Source organism: Sceloporus occidentalis, unplaced genomic scaffold (genome assembly GCF_023333645.1).
Source record: "Sceloporus occidentalis isolate IW3139 unplaced genomic scaffold, rSceOcc1.0.p SCAF_8, whole genome shotgun sequence".
Lineage (NCBI taxonomy): Eukaryota > Metazoa > Chordata > Lepidosauria > Squamata > Phrynosomatidae > Sceloporus > Sceloporus occidentalis.
Genome location: NW_028316988.1, coordinates 22,309,003 through 22,328,097, shown reverse-complemented (window position 1 = coordinate 22,328,097; position 19,095 = coordinate 22,309,003). Strand labels below are relative to the sequence as shown.

General features: G+C 44.5%; 1 protein-coding gene across 1 annotated transcript in view; it reads right to left on the bottom strand.

Moving 5' to 3' along the window:
- CFAP77 (cilia and flagella associated protein 77) overlaps positions 1–15,206 on the bottom strand; it is a 78,090-nt gene extending 62,884 nt beyond the window's left edge. The window contains exon 1 of the mRNA XM_089537031.1: positions 14,745–15,206. Within this exon, the coding sequence (XP_089393157.1) occupies positions 14,745–14,930 (186 nt within the window). The 5' untranslated portion in view covers positions 14,931–15,206. The remainder of the gene's footprint in view (positions 1–14,744) is intronic.
- Positions 15,207–19,095: the final 3,889 nt, after the last annotated feature.

Below are 19,095 nucleotides of genomic sequence, written 5' to 3'. Positions count from 1 at the left end.
CTTTGGAGTGCATGGAAAGGAGGGGAGGCAGAGGTGAATAGGATTAAACACAAGGGCCAGATGTAACAAAAGAGACCACAGCACCATCCAGGGTTTTAGGATGAGGGCCAAGGCCTGTTCTTTGTGCTCTTACATTTGGAGAATGGAGGCCTGTGGAAATGCTGTGATATGCATTCGATTGTGCCCCTTTCAGATGTAACAATAACTCTGTGAAGGAGATGTTAGTTTTGGACTGGGTCAAATGTCTCCTCGACCATGAAGCTTAGTGAGCATAGACCTTGGACTAGCTCTAGGGACATTTGTGCATTCATCACTAATACTGGTGAATTTTCACAGCTCACATAAAAGGGCATCAAGATCAAATCCATTTTAAACCATGGAAACTGTTGCGCAAACAGGTTGCAAAACAGTCTGTCATGCCCTTGTGCACAACCGTTGTGCAGGAGATTGTGGAGTGGAAGAGGACACACCACCTCTTGCCATGCCATGGCCTTCCTCTGAGGCTGTGAATGTGTGACTTTACCAAGACACCCAGTAGGTTGTACAGCATGCTGTGTTGTGTGTTGTGTGTCCAGTTTATGCTGATCCTAAGGCCTAACCCCTATCATTAGTTTTCTTGGCAACATTTCTGCAGAGACAGCTTGCCATTGCCTTCCTCTGAGGCTGAGAGAGTGTGACTTGCCCAAGGCCTTCCAGGAGGTGTGCATGGCTGAGCTGGGAACTGAACACTAGTGTCATAGTCCAACACTCAAACCACTACATCATGCTGGCACCAAGCTACACTTAAGTAAGCTTACATTTGACCAAAATCTCACAAGCTGTGCCATTATAAAGTTACTGAAGGATTCTCTGTATGCAAAGGGATCTTGTAGCGCCTTTGAGACTAACTGAAAAAAGGAATCTAGTCGCTTTTATAGACTTGAGCCTTGAGTCTAAGTAGACTTCAGTTTCTTCCCCATGCTTCTGAGGAAGTAGGCTCAAGTCTACCAAAGCTCACCTTACCAGCTTCTTTTGTTAAATGTGTCTCAAAGATGCTACAAGATTCCTTTGTATACTGATTTTCCAGACTAACACGGCTAGGTCTTTGAAGGCATCACAGAGAATTGGAACTGGAAATAAACTAGAGTCTAACCTGTACTTCAGAAATAATGTAGTCTGACACTGCTTTAACTGCCATGGCTCAGTGCTATTGAAACCTGGTATTTGTAGTTTGGTGAGATATTTTGCCTTCTTTGCCAGAGAGCTCTGGGGTCACCACAAACTACACATCCCAGCATGATAGCATTGAGCCATAGCAGTTAAAGCAGTGTCAGACTGAATTATTTCTCCAGTGCAGATTAGACCTCGATTACCATCAATTAAAATCTGTTAGATTAAGAACTGGGCAATACATTGCCTTAAAGAGTGAATTCACCTGACTTTGGGGGAACTCATTTGTCTAGTAAAGACACAGAATATGGTCCTGCAAAGCTAACAGAGATTCTTCATCACAGAGTAAGCAGAATTAAGAATCTGAGACAATTGATATGAGTGGCACATTTTTGCATTATGGAAAAAGGAAAGAGCAATTTACTGAGTTTACCTGGGTGACTATAATAGCACAATGCTAAGCGATGCCCAATAAAGGGTTTACTGTTCACAATAAAGAGTTTTGCAGCATTTAAGTGATAAGGACGCTTTTTTGCCTCGTCTATGTGTAAATCTATTTTATGGGTATTTTTAATGGAAATTTTAATGGAAAATATAACAGAAAGTCTCTTGAAGTGTCTTAGAGAAGACCCAAAATGTACTGTATTATGGAAGGCACAAAATCTAACTGTATTGTGTGTGTGAGTGTGTGCGTACTTATATTTAATAGGCAAACGGTACCACTCACTGCTGAAAAGAAAGGTAATCTTTAAAAGTTTCTTTCAGTGAAATCTCACGTACCTTTACATACAGTTAAATGGAACTTAGATACAACTAAATATCAAGAAGAAAGCATGGCATGCAGCTTCTGAAATATTATCTAGTTCATAGTCCAACGCTCAACCCACAACACCACATTGACTCAAGGTACCTCTAAGAGCCATCAATCCTCTCCTAATGCAAGAATCAATTATGAAAGCATTCCTGACTGATGGCCATCCAACCTCTGTTCAAAGGCTCAAATGAGGAAGACTCCACCATCCTCTCCTGAGGGAACCTATGGCACGGCCAAACACCTCTGACGGGCAGGAAGTGCTTTCTAATATTTTGTCAGAGTTTCCCTTCCTGTCCTTTCAAGCTATTGGATCCAGTTCTGTTCATGTAAAGGGTCACACAATGGACTGAGGTACTCTCAGGGGTAGTAACAAATATTTGATGGGTGGATCGGCAGGAGGAAAGAATCATAGAGTTGGAAGAGACCCCAAGGGCAATCCAGTACAACCCCATTCTGCCATGCAGGAACTCTCAATCAAAGCATCACCGACAGATGGCCATCCAGACTCTGTTTAAAGACTTCTAAGGAAGGGGACTCCATGGCACTCCAAGGAAGGAGTGTGTTCCACTGTCAAACAGCCCTTATTGTTCTTCCTAATGTTGAGCTGTATTCTCTTTTCCTTTAGCTTGCATGCATTGTTCCGGGTCCTGTTCTCTGGAGCAGCAGAAAACAAGCTTGCTCTCTCCTCAATATGACACCCCTTCAAATATTTAAACAGGGCTATCATATCACCTCTTAATCTTCTCTTCTCCAGGCTAAACATCCCCAGCTCCCTAAGTTGTTCCTCATAGGGCATGGTTTCCAGACCCTTCACCATTTTAGTCACCCTCCTTTGGACACGCTCCAGTTTCTCAATGTCCCTTTTGAGTTGTGGTGCCCAGAACTGGACATAATATTCCAGGTGGGGCCTGACCAGAGCAGAATAGAGTGGCACTATTACTTCCCTTGATCTAGACACTATACTTTTATTGATGCAGCCTAGAATCGCATTGGCCTTTTTAGCTGCCGCATCGCACTGTTGACTCGTGTTCAATTTGTGGCCTACTTGGACTCCTAGATCCCTTTCACATGTAGTTTCATTTAGCCAGGTGTCCCCCATCCTATATCTGTGGATTTCATTTTTCTGCTCCAAGGGCAGTACCTTACATTTCTCCGTAAAGGACTAGAATTGCTGAAGTCCTGAGCACTTAGGGAGCACTCCACCCAGCAATCTTTTGTTGCGGTACCCAAAAAAGTTCACCCTAGTTATTTATTATTATGTCTGTACTAAATGTTTTCCAAGAAGACAAACATCCAGAAACTTGGCATAAACACAGATAGTGACTTTGCAAGACAATGCAGCAAATCCATTAGTAAACTTCAAATTGGTTGACAGGCTAACTTTGGCTTTTAATTTAAAAAAACAAAAAAGCAACCCTAAAACTTTGAAATGGCTCCTTAAACCCAGACGAAGAGAGTTGAGTAGTGCAGCACAATAAACAATGATGCCATAAAAGGGAAGTTGCCATTAAGAGAAGCAGCTGTTTACATAAAATATAATTAATCTGTTATAACACCAACACCCTTTTTAATGTAGCCATATGCTGGTTTGCTTTATGACGACGCTAAGCCAACTTGGCTATTAACTCTTCTTCTGTTTGTTTTTTTAAGGCGATGCCAACCATATTTTCCGACTCCGCTAATAATCACCGTTATCACCTCATTAGCTTATTTAGATGGCATAATTTTCAGACATGATTGCCGAGGGTAGCCTTGTCTCTCTTTTCTCTCTGCCTGCCCGGACTGTTAAGTGATATCTGACAAACCCAATTAATTGTGAACCCGGCCTCTGTAATGGCGAGGCAGCCGCTGCACACGCTCTGAATGGAGTTTTAATTTCCCCGTGGCAAGTCAATATTAGTTCTAAGTGAGAAGACGTCAGGTAGGAGAACACATCCTGCCCCTCTTCAATGCACACAAAGACCGAGGGAACAACAATGTACAAACGCTCACCCAAAACGAAGGCCCAGCTTCCTACAACTCTCTACACACATCTTGCCATCAAGGGAATTCTGGACATCCTCACAATCGACACCATTTTGATTTATGGCCATGTGTGTAAAACCCATACAAACCCACCGGGTGTGACACTACTCAGAAACAACATCTTGCCTGGAGAGAGAAGCCATGAAAACGTGGTTGGACTAAAGCAGCCATTTTTTGTACGCTGCCAATCTTGTCTTGCCTTTCGGGGGCACATCAAATAAATAAAGACAGCTTGCGCTCTGTCAAATCATGGGATTTCCATCCATTTCTGTGGAGCAGGACTCCAAATGAGGATAGCTCGCCTAAAATATTTTGAGACAGAGAACAAGATGGTGCCCCTTCCAATGCCATGTATAGAACCCCAACCGGATCAGCTGCCGACTCTTTCTTCAGCACTGGCATTCATGTGGAAAAGTCCATCACTCCTGGCTCCCATGCCAGTGGGGCAGTGGAGCCACTCTGGGTTTTTGATGGCATTAAAGGAAATCTCAAAATTGCTGGGGTTTTCCAAGTATTGGGTTCAGCATGTTGGGTAACTCTTTAGTAGATAGAGTGGGTCCAGTGCACCAAGGGCCACTACTTAACTGCATCTAAAGCATCCAAACCCACTGGCACACAACTGCTGCCCATCCCCAGCCCACCTCACCTTGCTTAACGGTATCAGTGATTCTGCAAGTATTTAATTACTAGAGAGAAAGTGTGTCAGAAGAATTTTATTATCATGGATTACTCACTAAGTAAGCAATAGATTCAAATAATCAGAAAAGAGATTCCACCTAAACATTAAGGAGAACCTCCTGACAGTAAGAGTTGTTTGACAGTGGAAGACATTAGAGATTACCGCACTAGGGTAAAAGCGTTCCCCAATGTGTTCTCACGGGCGTGAGCCTGGAACGTGATGAGGGCCAGAACGCTAGTTTACCGCACAGCGGAAAGCCGCCGTCGCCACCGGGCGTTCCAAATGTGTTCCCAATGTGTTCCAGGGAGGCCATTTCTGGGAACGGTTTTGAAACCATCATTAAAATTGAACTTGTCACCTCATCAAAACCCACAAGGTTTTGACTTTGAACTGACCTTCTCACACACAAATGGCTTATATAGGTCTGTCTCTGGATTCTCCACTCCAAACATGCATCTGAGGAATTAGGCTCAAGTGCTCAAAACCTCATGCTAACAACTTCTTTCTTTGAGTTCTTTCTTTAGTCTCGAAGGTGCTACAAGATCCTTGTGCATAATGGTGACACACGTAAGGGCAAAGTAACACTTGATAAATGGGAAACCCCTATTAACTGCTCACTGTTTCCCTTCAGATGTGGAAGTATTACCATATCCTTCTTTTCCATGGGGTAGGATTACCATATGCCCTTTTTTTCCAGGACATGCCCTCTTTTTCAGAGCTACAATTTCTGCTCAGATGTCTTTTTTAAATGTTTTGATTTTCTGGACTGGAGGAAGTGGGTGATCAGATAGTAGAGCAGGGTAGGAAAAGAGCCATGCCAGGTTAAAGGAGGGAGACGGAAGCCTCCAAAGCAGCCAGTCTCAGTCACCTATTGCTTGCCAAGTGGCTCACCAGTTTCCAGATGGGTCAGGGCTGAAAGACTCCCTGCCACCATTGCCAAGGTGGTGCCTAGATAACTCAGGATTGGTGTCTTTTCTCACAATGGCCCAGAGGGGATTGAAAGCAAGAGCTGCCATAGTGATCAGTGGTTTGAAGTTGTCCTTTGGTAAATATGTCCTCTTTTTCTGCTGCTTCTCAAAATATGCTAAGCCTAGGCTAAGGGCCAAAGTGCAAAAGAGAGGAGTCTGGTAGGTTGTGTCCAACTTCTCCTCTGAATGCCTCTGTCACTGGGCATAGGGACCCCTGTGATGACCTGATCTCCTTTCAGGGCGTCTGTAAACGCAAACAAAGTGATGACCCCGAGTTGGAATTTGCATGCTTTGCAACTTTGCTGCTTTCTAAGTAGACCTGAGGAGGCCATCTTTCTTTCCAGCCTCCAAACCCCCCTCCGCCGGTCCCTTTTGCAATCTTTCCTCTCATAATAAGTCTGTCCAAAACTGATGCTGCTCATTCTTTTGAAAGATGGTTTCATTTTCTACTCAAAATTGCTACAGAGAAAGGGGGAGGGAAAGACAGGAAGAAAAAGAACAACAAGCCCTCACTTTGGTGAATGAATGTTGTGTACAAAACATGACAGATTCCCCTCTCCTGACAGAAATAAAAGATAACACCAGGTAGCGGAGCTTAAAACAGATTTAACAAGGCAGCTGAGACAGAGGCAAAGGAAATCTACATTGCCTTCCAGGAGACAGGCTGGAGCAGGATCAACCGGTGTGTTGAACATGCGGTAGTGCCAGGCTGGGCAAAGGGCTATGCCCACAGCTGTTTTTGTGGGGTCCAGGGCCTTCCAAGACCAGCCTTTTTCTGACAAAAGAGGTCAGTTATCAATCAATCAATCAATCAATCAATCAATCAATGCCTTTATTGCAGTCAACAGACCTCCAGGCAAGTCAGTTGTCCTTCCTAGAAGTTTCTAGGAGCAGTGAGTCCACTGTTTAATGTGGTTGCAGAGCCCCGTTGTTTGGTTTAAAATGGGGGGGGGATTACAGTACAGTGCACTACAACTCCCATTGATCTTCACCCAGGGTCCTGAACCCCAGCCCCAAAAAGATTAAGCACCTTGCATAGCTCTTTTAATGTCCAGACTAACATCCAAACCCACCGGCCAACGTTGGCAACGGTTTCCCCTGCTATAACAAAATGTGCTGTATTTTTCAGAACTTAGAAAGTGACTTTTTGAAAGTTATCCGTCTTGAACATTGTCTGTCAAAACTGAGTTTTAAAATACTCTGAAGAAATGACAGAAAGCAATGGTAATTTTAAATAATTTTAAAGTGGCTATTTCTAAATTTGCGTATTAATGAACACTGTTACACATTATGAACTTCTTTATCCTCTTTTGTTCCCTTCTTAAAAAATACCATGTGTCAGTGACCACCTTGACAAGAACTAATGTTCATGCAGAGATACAAAGGTGAGCCTCTCCAGGGTTTGTTCTTCCGCTTCAGCCCACCCAATGGTAGGAATGTGCATAGCGCATTGCCAGCATCAACTAACAAAGTATTTCTGACTCTCTACCTTGCCTGCATTTGCTCATCCTAGATATTTTGCATTAAAAACCTTGCATCGGTTGTGCGCATAGCTGGAGCTGGATGCTCATTTCCCCCACTCCTCCAAAGTTTTCAGGAGTGCAGCACCCTTTGCTTTGTTGCTCAAAATGATCCTTAGTCACAACATCACTGTCAGGGCGAGGAGAGATTCAAAGGTGTGTTTAAGTATAACTACAGTGAGAGAGAGAGAGAGAGAGCTGTTTCGTTATGCCACCGATCGCGCCACCAAATAAGTGACTTCTTTCCCCATTAAAATTCTTGATTGAAGGCTGTTAGCTGTTTATCAGCTCCAAATTGCATTTCTTCTCTCCCAGGGCCCACCTTGTCCACCCCACTGGAAAAAAGGAAAACTCTCAGCAACAACCTCCTCCTAGTTAGTAACAAGAAAAGGGTTTCTAATGGGGCCTTTTCAGTGTGTGTGTGGTTGCGGAGGGGGCTGAACAGAGAAAAGGGGGGTCTACACAAACACAGATTGCACTTCCAATCTCCCAGGGGCATCACGCTTCTTTGTTCTGCTAAGAAAAATTAACCTCAATCTTGGCTCAAGGTCCCTGGATTGATTATCATAGTCATTTAAATACTGTAATCTCATTTTCAGCATCAGGGAAAGGGAGCGAAAAGGAGAAGAATTAGAAAGAAAAGGGGTGTCGTTGCCACGGACGGGGGGGGGGGAGGAAGAGAAGAACGAGAGAAAAGAACGCGCGGGGGAAGGAGGGAGGAAAAAACGGAATAAATTATCTGACAAAAGGTAAGCTTTTGGCTTTCTGCTTATGGAGCCTATTTCAAGATCTTTCCACTTGATTGGAAAAGTTGATGAAGTTTAAATGAAGCAGAATTAGGAGCTTCGGCTGGCCGGGTATTGACAGGGGCTGAGCCAAAGAATGTACACTTTCAATAGGGTCCGACGTGGGGCTCTCTCCCCCGCTCTCCGCTTTTCAGTGGCAAACAGAGGGAAAGGCCTAAATGGTATAATCTTCAATCAAATCTAACATTGAGGATGACAAGACAGGGTAATGAGAAGGGGCGAAGGCAGGCATGTTGGTTAAAGAAATTAATCCCTCTTGCTGAGCCCAAGAGTCTGCCTTTGATGTCTATTGTACAGCGCCTGTTCCATCCTATCTAAATGCTAACTAACTAGGAGAGCAATCTGGGACTGTGCTTTTCATGGCGGAGGCTAAGCTGATAATAACTATTTTATCCTTTTGATTCATACGCTCCAACTGTCCCTCTTTCCCAGGGACTGTCCCATCCCATCCCATCCAGTCCCATCCTCTCTCCCCACTCTGTGCCATATGTACCTGTTCTTGACAGCTGCCACAGCTTTGTCAAACCTTATCGGGAAGCTACCTGTTAGAATGAAATGGCTGCTGTTGGCAAGAGTTGCTGATCACAATGCCACTTTTTAGAAAGTGACCCCACCTGTTTGCTCCGCAAGGGTGCACCAGGATTATTCTGTTATTCTTTTAAGATGGAGTTAAAGGCCAGGCTGCATGTGATGGAGGACACACTTGCAGGTCTTAACCAGGGTGGGCAACTGTGGCAGGGATGGAGGCCACACTAATGTCCCAGGACTCTAGGGAGGCCACATAGACTACTGCAAGATAAAACCAAAAGGTAAAGTTCTGATTTTCAAATGTGGACAGTTTTTGATACTAAACAATAAAGAGAGACCCTGAAACCTATTTTAAAAAGGCACCCAGGAGCTGCAACTCACTCTCTGTTTTGGTCCGAAAAGACTACATAGGGATTTTGCAGGTGCTGAGGGCCACAAAGCATTGTTAGGGGTCAAATATGGCCCCTGGGCTACATCTTGCCCACCTTTGGTCTAAACTAAGGATTCTGTCAGTTTTAATCTCTCTCTGCTTCTAATTTCTCGAGTCTTGTGTTCATCTTGTCCCAAAAATAAAAGAAATGCTCTGTTTTAAGTTCATAGAATCATAGAGTTGGAAGAGGCCACAAAGACCATCAAGTCCAACCCTCTGCCATGCAGGAACTCTCAATCAAAGCATCCCCAACAGATGTCCATCCAGCCTCTGCTTAAAGACCTCCAAGGAAGGAGACTCCATTACATTCCAAGGAAGGAGTGTGTCCCACTGTCGAACAGACCTTACTGCCAGGAAGTTCCTCCTAATGTTGAGGTGGACTCTCTTTTCCTGCAGCTTGCATCCATTGTTCTGTGTTCTAGTTTCTGGAGCAGCAGAAAATAAGCTTGCTCCCTCCTCAACATGACATCCCTTCAAGTATTTAAACAGGGCTATCATATCACTCGAAACCATCTCTTCTCCAGGCTGAACATCCCCAGCTCCAGACCAGTGTGCACAAAATAATTTAAGCTAAATTAAATATCCAATTTCCACCAGCTCCCGAGCTTTATCTACTTAATATCAGTTCAATTCTTTAAAAAGAAGATGAAAAGTCTTTTTGGAGAATCTTGTTATATATGGTGATGGCTGCTGCTACACTCCACCTCACTGTATTCAGGACACATTTAGGAGGGAAAAAATCAGGTTACATCTGGCCTGAGCCAACCAGCTAGCCACTGGTCCTGAAAGGCTCTTGCTTTGCAGCTTCAAGGAACCCAATTCATCTCACCAACTCACATTGCCACCTTTTATATAAGGGATCCAGATACCGCTTTCATGTAATCTGCCTCTTTCTAGTGAATTGTGTTCCAGTGGCAACAAGCTAATGGCTTAGCCTGTGTGTTCAGGCCCTATGAGATTCTTAACCATTAAAAAGTAGTCTTCTCCAAATTGGTGAGTTATGTTGCTGTTCTAGCCAAGTGACAGCAATTATTTCTAACTTTGCATGTATATCATTTATAAATTAGCACCTGAAAATGACATGCAAATGTGAACCTTCTTTGCTCTTCTTCTCTGGTGGCGCTTTTCTTTTGGGGTGCCATGGAGGATTTGGAAAGGGAATTGAAAAGACATTGAGGTCAGTGGACTTTTCTCCTTTGAGGGTCTTTAAAAAGAGGTTAGATGGACATCTTTGGGGAGCGTTTTAGTTGTGGATTCCTGCATGCCAGGGAGTTGGACTGATGGCCCCTAGTATCCCAAGCGGTTCTCTTCCAGAGTCTAAATTTTAAAAGTCACTTACTTTTTGTTCTGGACAGAGCCAGTTTAAGATAAACATAGGCCCTAATCTCAGCCCAAAGTATGACCAAACACTGACCATGATAGCCCAAACACTGGGTATATTTCAAACTAGTGTTGTTGCAGATATGTTTAAGAACAAATATGCAGCACACTGGAGTGATGCCTGATCTGAGTCACAGGGCTTGATGACAATGTCCCTCTTGGCATGCTTGACTCAGTCCCATCTATAACGCATTGAAGGAAAGTGCTCCTGGAGACCCATCCGAAACCCATCAGTAGCGTTCAGGACATTATAGAAAGCACTCCTTCACAAGAGCTTGAAGAAGTTGCTCTTTTTTATTCTAATTTTAAAAACCAACCAACCAAATAAACAAACAAACATCCACTGGAAGTTGTAAACCAATGTTTCCAAGCCCTTCTCTTGACATGCGTTTACCAACGTTTGCATGGGTTGCCAATTCATGTCCACACTGCACAATGTAAACGAGTTTCAAATGAGTTTCAGTCAGATCCATTGGATGGGGTGCTTCAAAGAACTGAAAGCAGGTTGGTTCAAGTTGTGTGTGTTTGGGGGGAGGATGTTGGAGAGAGAGAGTGAGAATCATAGGGTTAGAAGTGACCCCAAGGGCCATTCAGTCCAATCTGTGCAAGAATACACAGTCAAATTATGCCATTCAGCCTCTGTTTAAAAACCTTCAAATAAGGAGACTCCATTACCCTCCGATGAAGTGTGTTCCACTGTCGAACAGCTCTTGCTATCAGGAAGTGCTTCCTAATGTTGAGGTGGAATCTCTTTTCCTATCATTTGAATCCATTGCTCTGGGTCCTATTCTCTGGAGCAGCAGAAAACAAGCTTGCTCCATCCTCAATATGATATTCCTTCAAATATTCAAACAGTGCTAACATATCACCTTTTAACCGTCTCTTCTTCAGGCTAAACATCCCCAGCTCCCAATGTCGTTCCTCATAGGGCATGGTTTCCAGACCCTTCTCCATTTTAGTCGCCCTCCTTTAGACATGCTCCAGCTTCTCAACATCCTTTTTGGTCTGTGATGCCCAGAACTGGACACAGCATTCTAGGTGACGCCTGACCAAAGCAGAGAGAACTATGCTGTACAATTTTATTTTTTGGCCGACCAGTCATGGTGCAGATCCTATACATCTGCGGGGAAACTTTATTTCCTTTAGAAGGCAAAACTAGAGAAAGAAAGCATCTCAGAAAAGGAAAGTAAGAAGAGGCTTCCCTCTAGCGGACAATGAGTCAAGCAAATGCTGCCAAAAGGAGTATTGGAAGAGCAGCCACCTGTTTTGTTTTTTCCACCTTCACGTTTTTGAAATCTCAGGGTTTCTTTCCCCCCCCCCCTTCCCACCAGTCCAAAATACAAAGAAATGTATGAATTTTGCTAAATTCTCATCTAAAAGAAAACGAAATGAAATTTTCACCTATCCCTTCTAATCCACTGCAGGCTGTTATATTATAAACCTACTTCTCTAATTGTAGATTATGTAAGCCATTGCTTGCTGCAAACAGAGAAATGAAAACAAACTTGGTTTCCCGATTTAAAAAAAACACAGAGCCCACTGAAGCCAGCAAATGGCATCCTTGCTCTCTCTTGGACACAGGATTAAGCAAGAACTAGGCTTCTGGCACGGACAAAATGGTGCAAAACATAGCAAAACACCCGGTCAAAGCTTGAAAAGCAGTCAGACTGTGGCAGTGTGGAAGAGCGGTCAGAGCACTGGACTAGGACTTTGGGGAAACAGGGCTTGGCGTTCTGCTCTGTCACAGAAACCCCACACTCTGCCGGCCTCTAAGGAGTTTATCACACGGGAGGAATGAAAAGAAAGTGGGGCCAGAATGCATTCACATGAATTTGCTAGTTCAGTGAATTTACGTGAATTCAAATTGCATTCGAACTGACCTCCCATTGCCCAAAAATAGCTTGCCATTGCCCGAAATTGCGTGTGATCATCTCTCACACAATAACATGAAACCCCATGATTGCGTTCGGAATGACTTCCCATTGCCCAAAATTGTGTGTGGTGGTCTATCACGCAATAACGTTAAACCCCATGATTGCGTTCGGATTGCCATTGGATTATATTTCCAATTTCCCTTGTCTGATAAAGTCCAAAGGAAGGCTGCTGTGGCAAACCTACACTGAGTAAATCTGGCCAAGGAAAACTTAGGGGAGAGCTGCCATAAGTAGGAGTTAATTTGAAGGAACATAACGATAACAATAGCAGCAACAACAGGTAAGTGGTTAATCCATTTTTTGCTCTCATTACTCTCTCTTCTACAGACTCTTGCCAAGGGTGAGTCATGAGTATGTGTGCTTACATGGCAATAGACATATTTACTTGCAAGGGGACAAGGGGAAGGAGATGTAAGCCACATGAGATGCCAAGGCTCCTTTCCTGAAGGCACAGAGAGTTTTAATAGCCTAGATTAGAAGCAAAAGGATCACCTTGCTTTTCTTTTCATTTTTCTTTTCATATCATATCACCTCTTAACCTTTTATGTCCCTGGCTTCAGACCAAAGCTCTTCTGGTTCACAATCTATTATACTTAGTACTGCAAATCTGTTTCTTATATTGAGCAGAATAGAGTGGCACTATTACTTCCCTCGACCTAGACACTATGTGAAGTCGAGATACTGCATCGAGGAGATGGAGTATAACTTCTCACTCATTTTGCTCTTTATTATTATTATTATTATTATTATTATTATTATTATTAAAACAAATAAAACAAAGCTATAACAAGTTTTGTAACAATTACAGGAAAATACATTGAAACAATACTTCCCCAGACCCTCTTTTGCTTGGCCTTTGGCTCTCAAAATTAGGGTCTGTTACTGTTAGAGCTCCAACTGTTTAGTTCCTTTTATAGTTACATCCATAGGGCCTCATTCACTGGTGGAGGAGGAATATCACAGGGTTCAAGCCCAAGGTGGATAGGAGCGGAGGGTGTTTTGCAACACAGGCCAAAGGCCTGTAGCACCCAATGCTATTTTAAAAACTAATGCAAGACTAGCATTAGTAAAACTAGCAGCTAACTACTTTCTTGTGTCTTGTGTCTTGGAAACAGAATTAAAATTCATTTGTTTTTAAAACATGAGTTTCCAAACTCTGCCCATGCTTCCTTGAGGTCAATGGAAGGAAAGTTATGTCCTCCGCAAAACAATTATAGGATCATGTGCTGCTCTCTAGTGTTTCACTGGAACATCTGCAGTCAGCACCTCAAAGGCTCAGATCTTCGTGTTAGTAGTTGACCAACCTCACCATCCTCTAGTTAACTGTAGGGCTTTATGGGTCAAAACTAGCCCTTAGAAGTGTGTCTGGAAACAGGCTGACAGCTCATGGAGCTTGTGTGCTCCCTTGCTGCCCTCATGCAGCCCTCCAGGTGGTACTGGACTGCAAGTCCCATCATTCTTAGCCAGCATAGCTAGTGCTGCGAGTTGCAGACTGACCATATCTGGTGGGTTGCTCGATACCACCCCTGGTTTAACTCAAGAGTGGGAATGTGTGGCCCTCTTGGTGTTATTGGACTGCAGCTCCCATCATTAAATTGTGAAAACTCATTGCCACAAGCTGTAGTAATGGCCAACGATGTGGACGGCTCTAAAAGCGAGACTGAGTAAATTCAATGCAGGAAAGGCTATCTGGCCAGTCAGGGAGGCTAAGCAAGGCCTCCTGTGCTGGGGCTCCTCGGACAGTTCTGGGCCCACTAGCACTGAGGCCAGCCCTCAACTACCCTCCTGCCTTTTGCTGCTGGGCTTTGGTCTGTGAGCCTCAGTTGCTAATCTCCCCAGCTGCCACTCCAGCCTGGGCCATTGAAAGACTTCCCTGCCCTGCGGTGGGGAGGAACCATTTTATTTATCTTCCTCGTGGTCAATTACCAGTTAACTTAGTGACCTTGGTGAAATATTTCATTGATTTTATAACTGTTTACACACTGAACTATTCTTTTAGGAAAACATTTTGCAGGTTTTGCCATCATAAACTGCCCTGGGAGCATTTGCCGTGGAAAAGCAGTAAAGACATGTGTTACAGTTAGTATCCATGGGTCCCTTATCCACAGATTTAACCATCCAGGGCTTGAGAACATTTAAAAAATACATGAAGTTCTAAAACCAAACCTTGGTTTTGCCATTTTATACAAGGGACACCATTTAACTATGCCGTTGTACTTAATGGAACTTGAGCATCCATGTATTTGGGTATCTATGGGTGTGTGTGTGTCCTGGAACCAAACCCCAGTGGATACAAATGGGCCCACTGTCATACTGACAAAGCAAGATTGAAAGCAAGCAACCAGAGGGAAGCTTTTAAATGGGCATCCCTACTTTGCCACAGCCCCCAAACCTGTCTCTCTGCTTCTGGGGAGATGTCATTTATCAGTGGGCTCAGCCATGGAAAATCTCTTTTTATAGGCTTCCCATTTCCCCTGCCAACCTGCTGCCGGTCGCTGCAGTGTTGCTCACCTTGGCAATGAGGTGGTTCTGGAGCATGCTCTCACGGGCCACCCCCAGCCGCTCATTTTCGCAGCCCGGATAGAGCTCTGCCAGGGTCATGGGGCGGCGAGGCGGTGGGCAGATCTGGCTGACACTGCGCCGCCGAGGGAGGCGCACATTGAAGGGGGACTTCTTGGGAGTGTTGGAGGCTGCCATGGCCAGGGCCCCAAGCTCCGGTGCCTCTTGTGCTTGAGGGTAGGGCCAGAGGGAGCACGGTCGGCCACCTTGCTCCTGGCCTGCTCCTGAGGGCTGTGCCACCAGGAGGTGGGCAAGGAGGGTGAGCAGGAAGGAGAGCCCCCTCCTTGCCCCCCAAGCAGCAGGCCTTGGGGACACTCTCTGGGGGGAAGGCCAAGAGAGGTCCTAAAAGCCTTGGGCCCCGTCTGGATGCATGGAGAGGCCCTTCTCTCTGGCAGCAAAGCCACCCCCAGGAGAATGAGTGGTGAGGCTGGTTCTCATGGTGACACAGAACACTAACAAAGTTGACACAAAGCCGCCTCCAGCCGCAGCACCATAGCCAGCAACAGCCACCCTGGTTGCCAAGGACAACAGCAACAACAACACACCACACAGCCTCTCTTCCTTGTTTTGCTAGTGCCCTGGCCTGGGCGCCCTGTGCCAAAGATAGCCTCCTCTCCAGTCCTACTGCTGGGTGGGCTGTTTTTGTATTTTGAATGGCTGCAATGATGCTGCTGCTGCAAAGACCCGAATGTGCCTCTGGAAATTTACTTGGGGTTTTGTTTGGATGAAATTCTTGTTTGGAAAATGTTGGGCCCTTTCACACGACATGGTTGTAGAGAGCTCTTGTAGCACCTTTGAGACCACCTAAAATAAAGAAGTTGGCAGCATGAGTTTTTGTAGACTTCAGTCTGCTTCTTCAAATGCATAATGGAAGTCTATGAAAGCTCATGCTGCCAACTCCTTTCTTTCAGTGAGTCTCAAAGGTGCTACAAGATCTCTCTACATACTGATTCTACACACTAATATGGCTATATCTTTGAACACTACACGGTATAGCACTATGCTCCCACTTGAACAGATAAACAGGCACCATCCAGCAGCATCCTGGGATTTATCATTGGCAGCGGGGGGGGGGGGATTAAGAATTCTCTAGCTAGGATCACTGTATACCCCTCCCTAGGCTACAAAACCCAGGATTCCACAGGCCCTTGCCCAGTGGTATCATAATGTTATAATTAGATGGCATGAAAGGCCCATTATTAATAGGAAAAGTATCCCTTCTTTACATAAAAATAAAGAATCCGACTAAACTTATTTTTAACACCTTTGTTTACTATCCACAAGCCTGACAATGTCTGTCATATGTCACTTTGGTGGTCTTTCTGGATTTCTATTGACCCTTCTATAAAAGAGGGATAAACACTGGTCGCCAAATATTCTTGCACCAGAAAAGTACTGTTCTTACAAAAATAGGGAAAACAACAGACTCTGAGGTCATGCTGGACACTGGCACACCTGTACAGTATCCTTCAGTATCCACAGATTCCTTATCCACAGATTCAACCATGCATGGCTTGACAAGTTCCATAACCCAAAGCTTGATTTTGCCATTTTATACAAGGTACATTGACTCTGCCACTGTACTTAATGGGACTTGAGCATCCATGGATTTGCTGAAACAGCCTGAAAAGACATGCCATGTCCCCAATCCGCCCTGATGCCAACCCAAATAAAAGCTCCTCACTCCTTCTTGGGCTGGTAAAGGGCTGCCTTTGGTGGCCCCGCTGCAGCCCCAGGGTGGCTTCTGGGTGCTCCAGTGGCGTGCGGCATGTAAACACCATGCCCCTGGAGTATCTTGAAGGCGCCCCGTGTAATCACTGCTGCCCCAGGGCAACTTCCAGACATTTTGGCGTTGTGCGGTGTGTAAATATCAAGCTCCCAAGCTGCCTGTAATGTGGCTTTACTGGGCCATCTCTTTTAGCCCAGTTTCCTGGGAAATTCTGTGGACCAGAAGTTGATGGCTCACAGACTAGCCCTGGTCCTTGGATCACCACTTTGCACCATGCCGGGCTAGACAGTTCAGGAGAAGCCCAGTTTCTTCAGTCCTTGTAGTGGCTCCTCATCATTCTCACCCTTGCAGTTCAGTCTGGTGGTGGGGTCTAGGAGAGGGAGAAGTGAAGTAGTATGTGCTATTCCTCAAAGGATACTAACTTGGAGCTGTAACATGCTGTTACCTGTGGCAAACCAGTCTTGGATCTTCTGAAACTAGTGGAACTATTTTCCTTGGGAGCCAGAATCTTTGTGAAGCTGAATGTGAACAGAATCAGCGAAACATGAGTTGGAAGGGACCACAAAGGCTGACCAGTTCAGTCTCCTTCTGCCCTGTAGGAATACACAATCGCAGCACTCCTGAAATACAGCCATCCAACCTGTTTAAAGACCTCCAAAGATGGAGTCCACCAGCCTCCAAAGCAGCCTGAGATGCTTTTTTAGAGCCATAGAATCATAGAGATGGAAGAGACCTCAAGGGCCATCCAGTCCAACCCCCTGCCATGAAGGAATACACAATCAAAGCACCCCTGACAGATGGCCATCAAGTCTGTTTAAAAACCTCCGAAGGAGGAGACTTCACTCCAAGGCAGCAGATTTCAGCTGAAAGGCTCTTAGTGTCAGGAAATTCTTCCTAATGTTTAGGTGGAATCGCTTTTCCTGTAGTTTGAATCCACTGCTCAGGTCCTATTCTCTGAAGATGTAAGAAAACAGACTCGCCCCATCTTCAATATGACATCCTTTCCAATATTTAAACAGGGCTATCATATCACATCTTAACCTTCTTTTCTCCAGGCTAAATATACCCAGCTCCCTAAGTTGCTTCGTTTCCAGACCTTTCACCATTTTGGTCACCCTTCTCTGCACATGCTCCAGCTTTTTAAAATCCTTTTTGAATTGTGGTGCCCAGCACTGGACACAATATTCCAGGTGAGGCATGGCCAAAGCAGAATAGAGTTGCACTATTACTCCCCTCAATCTAAAATCACATTGGCTTTTTAGCTGTCACATCGCACTGTTGACTCACATTCAATTTGTGGTCTGCTAGGACTCCTAGAGCCATTTCACACATCCTGTTTTCAAGTCAGGTATCTGTGCTTTCATTTTTTCTGCTGTTACCAGCATTGGTGCCTTAAAATCCTAAATGTGGATGACTTTTCTTCTGATGACCCTATACAGAGTGCCTGATGGGAAACATGATGTAGAGTTTTCCATCACTGCAAGACGGGCAGGTCATGTAGGCTATTGAAATATAGATCAGAGGCCCAGATAGAAGTTGCCAACAGAAAAGGGTCAGTCACACCTTTGAGGCAGATTTATGGCCAGGATGCTTTGCCAGGCCATAACCATTCCCACCTTGAAGACTTCTATAGATCAAGCAATCTTTAATATGTAGATTTGGCTTTGCTTTGAAATGTTTAACCTTCCATTTTGAAGCCAAGCCCTCCCTCCAGTCCATCTGCCTTGGTCCAGGCCTCGGAGGTAGAGAGGAACTGCTGGACCTCTCCCTCCACCACTCCCTTCTCCTTCTGTGTCATGTCTTTTTAGATTGTAAGCCCGAGGGCAGGGAACCGTCTAACTAAAAAAATTGCATGTACAGCGCTGTGTAAATTTACAGCGCTTCATAAATAAAGGTTAATAATAATAATAATAATAAATGTGGAAATCAGCTCTTTGCCTGAGGCAAGATTTTGTCTATTTAAGGTCCCTCAAATCTTTTGTCATTGTTCCATGTTAGAATCCAGACAGGCTTCATGTCGGTCTGAGTTCTGATATTGTTCCAATCCACTCCCCCTCCCTTCCTTCCCCTCCGTGTTGCTGAGTCTTCATCAATCTGGACCTGGAGCACCGCCAATACAGGTGAATATTACCATTAGAAAGCCTCATGTTATCTATCCAATGCTAACTTACTATATTCCTGAGTTCTTGGATGACTGTGTGAGTGTATGATTGTCTTATGTGTGAATGAATAATAAACAGTATTCAGTTTTCATAAAACATGTCTCTGTTGACCTATTACCTTGGCTACCTTCGTATACATAGGATAGAGACCGCTCCTCTGTTTGAGCTAATGATAAATTCCCCAGACCAAGGTCTCCTTATTACAGTTGGTGGAGAATGCTGCCTAAGTGTAGTACCTTACATTTCTCCCTGTTGAAATTCATTTTGTTACTTTTGGCCCAGCATTGTAATCTGTTATGGTCATTTTGAATTTTGATCCTGCCCTCTGGGATATCAGCTGCTCCTCCTAATTTGGCGTCATCTGCAAATTTGATAAGCATGCCCTCTATTCCTTCAACCAAAGAGCCCTGAC